Below are 9849 nucleotides of genomic sequence, written 5' to 3' on the forward strand. Positions count from 1 at the left end.
GAGTTTCTCTTCTAGGTGCCACTGGCTCGTATTTTTAAAGGACATATGTTAAATATATTGTGTTCTGAGGCACCTGACCTTTAAGTCATCAGACGGAAAGCTGAGTGCCATATAGGAAGGAAATATTTAGTTTGTCCAGACAGAGGAGGGGAGTGGGGGAGAAGGAATTACTCACCGTTACTAGAAGGTGTAGGAGAAGCAGGGCTCTGCACTCCCCTGGGTGAGGCAGAAGGGCTCCTACCTTCTTCCTGTACTTGTTAAACAGCTAAGACTACCGGGAGCTTTTTTAACCCAGCCCTTATTTTAAGAATCCAGTGAAAAGGCTGAGATCATAGCAGGGAAATCCGGCTGTGTTCCAGGTTTTGCAATTTGTCCCAAGTTTTCCCGGGATTTTGTTACATGATAAATTCAGCAAGCATCATGTGATCTAATCCCAGGCAGTTGTTAAATGGAACAAACTGTGGCTCTGCATTACGGATTGGTTTGGTTCTTCTTATTGAGCCAAAGATGAACACAGGCTCCTCAGCCCCAGCGGGCTGCCGCCTCCCTCCGCAGGGATAAGGCCTTTATCATGAAGACTGAAAAGGAGGGGAAGGTTGGTGACATGTCATCCGTATCATATTCCAGGAGTTTCTGAGTGTGTTAAACACGTGCCTTTTCCTCTCAGCAGACTTCTGAAATTTTCAGGCCGTATTCCTTTCCACGTGTAATTCTCTAGACAAAGCCAATCTAGTGTGAACCCACCTCGCCTGGTATTTGAAAAAGGCAGGTAAAAACAGGCTCAGTTTCTAAAGATACTTGGGAAAGTTGTGCCTTTTGACTGCGCTAAGTAAAGCATGGCTTTTATAGTTCCTTCCTGTTGAAGAATCTGGTTTTAAATCTATTCCAGGAAGTTGAGTTTCATGTTTTGAAGAGAGTACGAGACCTGATAAATAAGTGATCTCAGGGCTGGCTAGTCTAGAAATATCAGCAGTCACAAAGCAAAGAACACTAAGTAACAACTTTTCTTTCTTCTTACTCACAGGCCTTCTTTCAAGGCAAATTGAAAATCGCTGGCAACATGGGCCTGGCTATGAAGTTACAGAATCTTCAGCTCCAGCCGGGCAAAGCCAAGCTGTGAAGAACTTCCTGTGCCTACCTTGGAAATCAAGATGAGACTCACAGATATATATCCATGTATTTCACTGTCAGAACTTAGACCGAATCAAGCATTGGCAATAGCATGAGATTTGTTTTTAAGTGGGTGTGACCAATCCTGTTTTTCCTAAGCTCTGGGTGAATAGAGCCTGATGGTATACTACTGCTTTGCTGAATTGCATACAACTGTGCATTACAAAGTTAATACGGTAATTATGGTTTTGGGTAAAATTGAGTTCCAGAGTAAAATTAGGAACAGCAAAATCCAAAAACCATGTAAACAAAAGCTCTCATTTTGCTTATGAAGAATATTTGAGGATTATTCTGCTGAAGATTCAATTTAAGTTTTCCTTGGGAGAACTAGGGGAGAAACAAAATACCAGAAGCTGGCCAGAAATTAGTGTTGTGCCCTTAATGACCTTGATCTGTTTTCCATTAACAATTTTTAAAATTCTGTGCTGGGATTAAAACAATGAAAATTTTTGCATTTTGTGCCACCAGATGGTATTTTCTTCCCAGATCTAAACAAAAGAAATATCAGAGCGTGGGGGGGAATTTTATAGCTGAACACAGGCCTATTTTTAAAATAAAAATATTTTTAAATTAGTTTCCTTCTTGAAAAATCAGTGTTGAGTTATTTTAATAAAATTTGCTTTGATATGCACAGTTTCAAAATTATCTAATTTTAAGTTTATAAAGTTCAGTCCTATTATAATATTTCTTTTCATATGTTTAATTGAATAATTACCCACATTTAGTTTTCTTCCTAGTTTTTCTAATGCTAATGTTATTTCTTATAACTTAGTAAGATAGGAGGAAAATAATGGAAGAATGTTTAATAGAAAATTAAATTGCTCTTCCTGATCATTGTTTTTTATTGTGTTTGTCCTTTTTGTTCAGGGTTGTTTAAGTGAAGGAGATGAAGAGAGAAACACTGAGGGATTTCCAACCAGGGCTGCCTCCTGGTCAGTTAGACACCATCAGCCGTTCTTCATTAGAGAGCCTTGGGTTGTCGAATCACTGGACCAGGAGCCAGGACTCCTGCTTCTCTCAGACACCTGCCTGCATGGCCTGCTTGCTCAGCTGTGAAAGAGGGGTTTTAAGTAGGTGGTCTGTGAGGTTTCTGATGCTCTGATCATCCTGTGAGTCTAATTCAGAGCCCAGAACACTGTTGGGGAGTTACTCAGGCTCCACCTTTCTGTTGTTAACACGTGACTTCGCCCGAAGATGGTCAGAGGCAAAAAGCCAATTTAAGTTTTAGATGCTTGTTGGAGCCTGTGCTGATCAGGACTGTGGATCAGATCCCCTTAGAACTTTTAGCTTCTGTGTGATCCAGCAGAAGAGCATTGGGTGATGGGGCAAGATGGCAAATTAAGCCAATATAAGCTTATCTCAAGTGCCATAAAATGCATTCGGAACACAGACCTACTTCCTAATCATAGTAGCTTCTGACTCTGAGGTGAAAGACTAAGAAAAAAGTGTCCACAAAAATGTCTGATTTTGCTGTAGTTTGGATTTTACTACATTATTCTGCCTTCACTTATCTCCGATAGCAAGTGATACCTGAAATAGGCTTTAGGATGAGCCTGAAAACACAAAACCAAAAACCGGTTCTTGTATAGAAATGTATTACATAAAAGTGCGATTTATATGTATTCTAGAGAATTTTTTAGTAATTAAAATGGCTGCTGTTATTGGTTTTCCTACTTGAGCAGGTTGAGCCTCAGTTGGCTGATTTATAAAGATACTAATATCGACTTCCCAGGATTATTGGGAACCTAGAGAGATAACATATGTAAAGTACCTAAATTAGTGTTAGGCACATCATAGTCATTCTTAGTTCCCTCACTGTATTGTGAATTCCCTTCCTGTCCCCTCCACAACCTCTACCCCTTGCCTCTGTGATATGTGATATGACATCTGTAGTGGTTTCTAACGTCCCACTTTTTGAGTCTTTGTTTTATTAGTTCACTTATTGGACAAATATTTATCAAATGCTTACCTTATATATAGGGTGCTATGTGGAGGGTACAGTGCTAGGTACTGGAGACAGTGGTGAGTTCCTCCCCTCAACAGTAGACTGTGGTGAGCCGTGCAGGAAATTGCTGGGATGAAGAATTCCAGAGATGTGTTGCCTTTGATAAAGTGGTAAGGGAGACATTTCTGAAGAGGTAATATTTAAGCTGAGATCTAAAGGTTGCGGAGTGGACCATACAAAGAACATTGCACACAAGGGTAGAAAGAGAAGTCAAATTGGCAGGACATATACTGTTCCAAAATTTGGCATGTTCCAAAAATTGCCAGGAGGCCCATGCGAGTGGAATATCGTGAATGGGAAGGACAGGCCTAAGATGAGGTTGGATAGGCACATAGGCTGGTTGTACTGGAATCTGTTCATATGGTCAGGAGTTTGTATGTCATTCTTAGTGCAGTTGGGAGCTGTTGAAGGTGGAGCTTCATGTATGTGTGTTTCTCACTCGTGCTGCGTATCCACTTTGCCATCATATCCTAAGTGAAGGATCCAGCTAATGGAGTAGCTGTGTTGTGACCATCATGTCAGGGGAAGAGAAAAAGGTCAAGCACACATTGGCTCTTAAAGTTTCCACCCAGAAGTGATCCAAATCACTCTTGTTCCCACTTCATTGTCCCAAGAAAGTCACATGCCCCCACCCCCTCGCCATGTACCAGAAGTAGAGAATGGAGTTGGGACATTTGTGAAAGAACTGATGTCATCACAGAAGGGCTGTAAGCATGGGGATGAAGTGATTTAAACTCACGGTAGCTGCTCTGTGGAGAGTGTACTGAGGGAAGGGGCAGGAGCGGATGCCCAGGTGCAAGAAGGTGTTGTCCTGGACTAGGGCGCCAGTGGTGGAAATATTATGGAAGTGGAAAAGTAAGTGGAGGTAGAGCTGACAGACTTGGTGACTGGATGTAGGGGCAAGAATGACTTCCAGTGACAGGCCGGCTGAATGTAGAGGGTCATGACTGGAATGATGAGGGGATAAGCAGGTTTTAGGGAGAGTGGTTGAAATAATAGGCTCCACTTATGAACTTAACTTTGAGATGCCTGAGAGATTTTCCAGTGGAGAAGCAAGGAGGCAATTGGATTTACAAGATGAGCTCAGAGGTAAGGTCAACTTGGAGATATGTGTGTGTGTATATATATATATATATATATTTTTTTTTTAAATATATTTTTATTGATTTCAGGGAGGAAGGGAGAGAGAAAGAGAGAAACATCAGTGATGAGAGAGAATCATTGATCAGCTGCTTCCTGCACGCCCCATCCTGGGGACTGAGTCCACAACCAGGGCATGTGCCCTGACCGGGAATCGAACAGTGACCTCCTGGTTCAAAGATCGGCACTCAATCACTGAGCCATGCTGGCTGGGCTAGAGATGTATTCTGAAGTCATGAGCATACAGATGGTCTTTAAAGCTACAGGAATGACTGATACCACCTAGGGAGCCTAAGGGGTTGGAGTAAGCCTTGAGGAGCGTTACAGATCGGGTAGAGGAGGAAGAATCTGGCAGTGGGGACGAGGCAGAGGCCCTAGAGAGGTGGGGGGAAATTTCCCGAGAAGAGAGTACAGTGTAACCAAAAAGTGGGAGTGATCAACTGTGTCCTGTGCTACTGTGAAGATGAGTAGGATGATGTCTAAAAATCATCTACTGGATTAAATTTGGCAAAATAAAAGTCATTGGTGATCACTACGAAATCTGTTTCAGTGGAGTAGCAGGGATAAAAGCTAGATTGGAACTGGTGACATAAAGAGCTATGAGTAAGAACAGGAGAGTTCCATTTGGCAGTGAGCAAGCACTTCAGTTAATACTTTCAGTTCTAAATTAGGCCATCTTGCACATGCTGGTCTCTATGCCCACCCTCTCCAGTTTCTCCCTCTCCCCGACCCTCACATTATCCATTTGGCAAATTCCTTTTCATGCCTTTAGCTGTCAGGAAGCTGTCCCAGTTCATCACAAAGAGAGCTCCCCATTGCTTTGTTGTAATTGGTTTCTGTCTCCACTGAACAGAGAGCGTCCTAAGGGCAGGGAGAAGCGCATCTCGAGTGTTCATCTGTTCGATCCCCCAGCACAAAGTCTTGGCTTACTGTCATTAAGTGAGTAAATAAGATAAGCTGAATAACAATCTCTGAGGCTAGGAACCTCGCCACAGAAATGCATTCTCTATTACAGTGACCCTCTGGCGCCCTGATGATGAAAGAGAATATTACAAATTCTCCATTAGCCTGACCCGTCCTGTTCTTTCTTTGAAAATATTTGCAGCTTCTCAGAACAGAGTTCAACTGACGATTGAAGCAGCCCAAAGCAATAAACATGAGAAGCCACTTTTATTGCGTGTTTTTTACAAGGTGGCCTAGAGGGCTCTGCGTGCATTAGAGTCAGTGGTCTTGTTGCTGTACTTGTCTAGAGAATTCCAGCTCTCAGGCTTCCACAGTCTTTGTTGCAGATGTAGGAAAACAACGGAGAGCATGATTAGGAAGCGGAGGATGGAGGTGGGGGTGCAGAGGGAGGCGTGATCAGAAGAATCTGGTCTCAGGTCAAGTTGGCTTCCTGGAAGCTAAGTTAGGACAAGCATTTAACCCTCACCAGCCTTCAGTTTCTTCCTCTGCACAAGGGGGATGCAAAATTTTTTTAAGAATCTCATTAGACTGAACACCTTAAGGAAATAAACGCTATGTCATTTATCTTCGAGTCTCCAGCCTTAATACCATGTCTGCCAGAATACACATGAATAAAAGTTTCTTGAAGAAAGTATTAGACAGTGATCTCTAAAGTTCTTTTTAAATTGTAAAATACCTTCAGAGGTGATATCATATATAAATATAAACTTCTATTTTCCTCATATAGATTACCTTAGAAAAAAATATGACACTAAATCCTATAATTAATGGCTTTATCTTTTGAAACTTATGCAGTTTCAGAAAATAATATTGATACATTTAGAGCATTCTGGTATCGTGGGAGAACTCCGAGCCCTCCCCATGAGGGTTTGGGTCCTAGCCTGGGCACTCACAGGGCTTTGGGACTTGGAGGTAATGACTCTGAACCTGTTTCTCCCTCTGTAAAAAGGCAATAAGCAATTCTTGTGAAATGTCAGACACATAGTAGGCACTCAATAGACAGGTGGTGCCTAATGTTATTTGAGAAAAAGAATTTTTTTGACCTGAAGCAATTTATTTATTGGAACGTTTTGTGGCAATCCTTGAGTTCAGATAATCAGCTGGCTTCAGGATTAGAGACAAGCTGCATTTTTTTATTGACTGTCTACATTCTTATATTTTCCTCAAGAATCATTTACATTGCATAGTATCTGTAACTAAGTGAATGAATTTAGGATGAGTTGACTGATGTTCAGAAGTTTTACATTTCAGCCCAAAATCACAGTTCTAGCTGCCCATGGTATGGTTGTTTTTTGAGCACAAAGAAGTTGCTTGATGTTACTGACTAAAAATAAAGGAGGGAAAAAAGAGGTAATCAGTCAGATTGTACCAATGGGTAAATTACTCTGTGGGATTGAGTTTGTTTAGAGACCCCACTGATATGAATTGGGAACGTGGGTTATAGTACTAACCAGCTAATGAGGGCCCTGGAAGATTTATGTGCTATCAGGAACCATAGCCATGTCTGGCCAAATTTTAGAGTTTTTCTCAATAGAGAGTCACAAAATCTACTGGAAAGGCCCAGTATTAATATCTATCTGGAGACGGCGGCAAACAAACAGGTCTTTAGTTCTTGGTAAGAGCAGAGGCTATTGGGCCAGGTTTCTGGCCCTTAACAAATGTGGCGTCTGATTCCATTTGGCAGGGAGTTTAATTTGGTGTGGAGTTTTATTCAGACTTCTTGGAGAAATATACTTTTTAAATGTGTCATATCCAAAACTTATTGCAAAAAGTCATGTCTATTTAGTCTGTCTGTTCTATTAATAGTCATTTAAATACTTTGTAAATATTCACAGTGCTGTTTTCAGCAGCTTGTAGTAAATACTTGACCTTTTAGTGCCTGGATTTGTGGCCAAAAACTTTTATGTAAAATTGGGGGAAATTCACTGTAGTCTGCTATTTATTTAAATTGCAGGCAGAGAAGCAAGCGGTAAGTGTTCTCGTTCTAGCCAACCACCAAGTTGGTTATTGTATAATTTACCTTTTAGACTATGGCCCCTTCGGTAGTGTACAGAATTCTTGGTTCAAGATTAAACGCCTCATTAGTCCTCAAATAAATGGGAAAGAAGTTCAGACATGACGACACAGCAGTATAAGAGAAAGTCTGATTTAGGAGACTTCAGCTTGGCAAAATGATACCCAAGAGCAGAGTCTGATAACAGTTCACAAATATTTAAAAAATGGGAAGACCAAAGAGGGGAAGGATTTCTTATTCTTTGTTATTAGGAGTAAAGGGAAGACATATAAAAAGGGAAATTTCAGGCTGAAAATCAGGCGAACTCCTTGACAATAAAAATTGGTCACAAGTAGACTGAACTCTCCAACCACAGAGATATTCCAAAACCCAGCTGCATTTCACTATGGAAGACATACCTTAGCAATGGCTGAGAGAGCATCTCTATGGGAGGAGATAGTTCCTCGACAGCCACTCTTTTGAGGATTTCTCCTTTTGCCATTTATAAGTCTTTTTTCCTTCTCTGGGCCAGGAGGAAGACATGAACCTTATGTCTACTTGTCTATGCTCTGACTTGTTCCCCGACGTGAAATCTTTGGAAGAAACAGAAAGGAGAATTCAAAAGCTTTTACATTTTCACTGTCTGAAAGCAGCCTGGTTTTCTTTTATTTTTGTCCTATATTTTTTAGTCCATTTTTTATTTATCTTAAGGTAGATTTAAGGCCACAGATGGTAGCGCAGTGTGGGACCCAACTCTCTCAGGAATTGGAACCTGAAGACCAAAGTTTGATTTGTGGCTCAAGTACTTGTTAGCTGGTCACCTGAGCAAGTTGCTTATCCTCCTCTGAGCATCAGTTTCCTAAAATAAGGAGAGAATAACACTGTCATGCTTATTGTGAAGGTTTAGTGAAATGATGTGTGGGAAAATGCAGTTTTATTTATTTATTTATTTATTAAAAATATATTTTATTGATTTTGTACAGAGAGGAAGGGAGAGAGAGAGTTAGAAACATCGATGGGAGAGTCATCGATCAGCTGCCTCTTGCACACCCCCTACTGGGGATGTGCCCGCAACCAAGGTACGTACATGGTCTTGACTGGAATCGAACCCGAGACCCTTCAGCCCCCAAACCGACCCTCTATCCATTGAGCCAAACCGGTTTCGGCGGAAAATGCAGTTTTAATAACGTTTGTATTAGTTTTCTATTGCTGCTGTAACAAATTATCACAGACTTAGTGGCTTAACTCAAATTTATGTAGTTCTGAAGTCTGGGTAGGTTTGGCTGGTTTCTCAGCTCCAAAGTCAAGGTATTGGCTGCCCTGGACTCTTACTTGAAGGCCCTGGAAGAGAATCTGCTCCACACTCTTGCAGGACTGAAGTCCCTGCTTCCTGGCTGGCAGCCAATACCTAGAGGCTGCCTGTATTTCCTTCATTTTCAAAGCTAGTTGAGTCCTCACATTTCAAATCTCTCTGATGCCCCTTCTGCCTCATCTCTCCTGCCTCCAGCCAGATGAAGTTCTGTTTTGAAGAGCTGGTGTGATTAGGTTAGGCCCACCTGGACAATCTAGGGTAAACTCCCATTTGAAGTTCCTTTGGCAGGTAGTGTAACATAGTCACAGGCTCTACAGATTAGAGCCGTGGTCGGCAAACCGCGGCTCTTTGGCCCCTTGAGAGTGGCTCTTCCACAAAATACCACGTGTGGGCTTGCACGTAGTATGACTGAAACTCCGTGGCCTATGCACAGAAGTCGGTTTTTGGCCTGGGCAAGTCTATTTTGAAGAAGTGGCGTTAGAACACTCAAAGGGCCAAAGAGCCGCATGTGGCTCACTAGCCGTGGTTTGCCGACCACTGGGTTAGGATATGGACATCTTTGGAGGTTCCTTCTGCCTATGGCAACGATGGTGTTTTGGGGCTAGAAAGGGACCTTACAGAACCTAAGATTTAGAAGCCAAAAAGAATCTTAAACTTAAATTCTGGTTTAGACATACCAGCTTAGGTATACAGAACGTAAGATGAGGTTCATGCCCTGGAGGGTTTACAATCCAGTGGGGGAAAGAGATGAAAACAATATACGGCAGAAAAGTCCAACAGTATTTCTATGGGATGTTACAGGAGCCCAGAAGACTTCAGTCCCTGAGTTGGCCTGTGGTTTTCCCATCATACCCTGCTTGTTATGTAATGCCTTTTATCAAGATCCTTCAGAGGGAATCCATATACACAAAACAACACCATGTGATTTGATTTCTAAATGTCCAGAAAATCAAGCTGCTGCCATACTCGGTATTTGGGACTCTGCTACTCTACTCAATAAGGAAAGGTTTTGAGTCCTCAGAGTAAAAGGAATTTTTTCCTCTGATGATGAAGTATAGCCACACCTTACCTCCCTCATCTTATTTCTTATGACCCCTTTTTCCTCATCAGATCCTCAGGATAATCTTTTCCTTTACCCCTAGGTGTCTGGCCATATGTATGTCATTATTCCTTCCCTCTTGAGTGTTCTTGTTTCTTGTTGTTTTGAATCAGAAGGCACCAACCTGGGCAATGCCGAGGTTTCTGTATAATCCTCATTACCTGCCA

At 41.8% G+C, this 9849-nt stretch overlaps 1 protein-coding gene across 2 annotated transcripts in view; it reads left to right on the forward strand.

Moving 5' to 3' along the window:
- The window catches only part of SCP2 (sterol carrier protein 2), a 94160-nt gene extending 92159 nt beyond the window's left edge, over window positions 1-2001 (forward strand). For both annotated transcript variants that reach the window (XM_036447658.2, XM_036447656.2), the window contains one exon: window positions 1025-2001. Coding sequence is in view for 1 of the 2 variants with exons in the window: in XM_036447656.2 (XP_036303549.1) it covers window positions 1025-1120 (96 nt within the window). In the remaining variant the exon portion in view is untranslated. The remainder of the gene's footprint in view (window positions 1-1024) is intronic.
- Window positions 2002-9849: the final 7848 nt, after the last annotated feature.

The sequence above is a fragment of the Pipistrellus kuhlii genome, unplaced genomic scaffold, assembly GCF_014108245.1.
Source record: "Pipistrellus kuhlii isolate mPipKuh1 unplaced genomic scaffold, mPipKuh1.p scaffold_m20_p_2, whole genome shotgun sequence".
Taxonomy (NCBI): Eukaryota; Metazoa; Chordata; class Mammalia; order Chiroptera; family Vespertilionidae; genus Pipistrellus; species Pipistrellus kuhlii.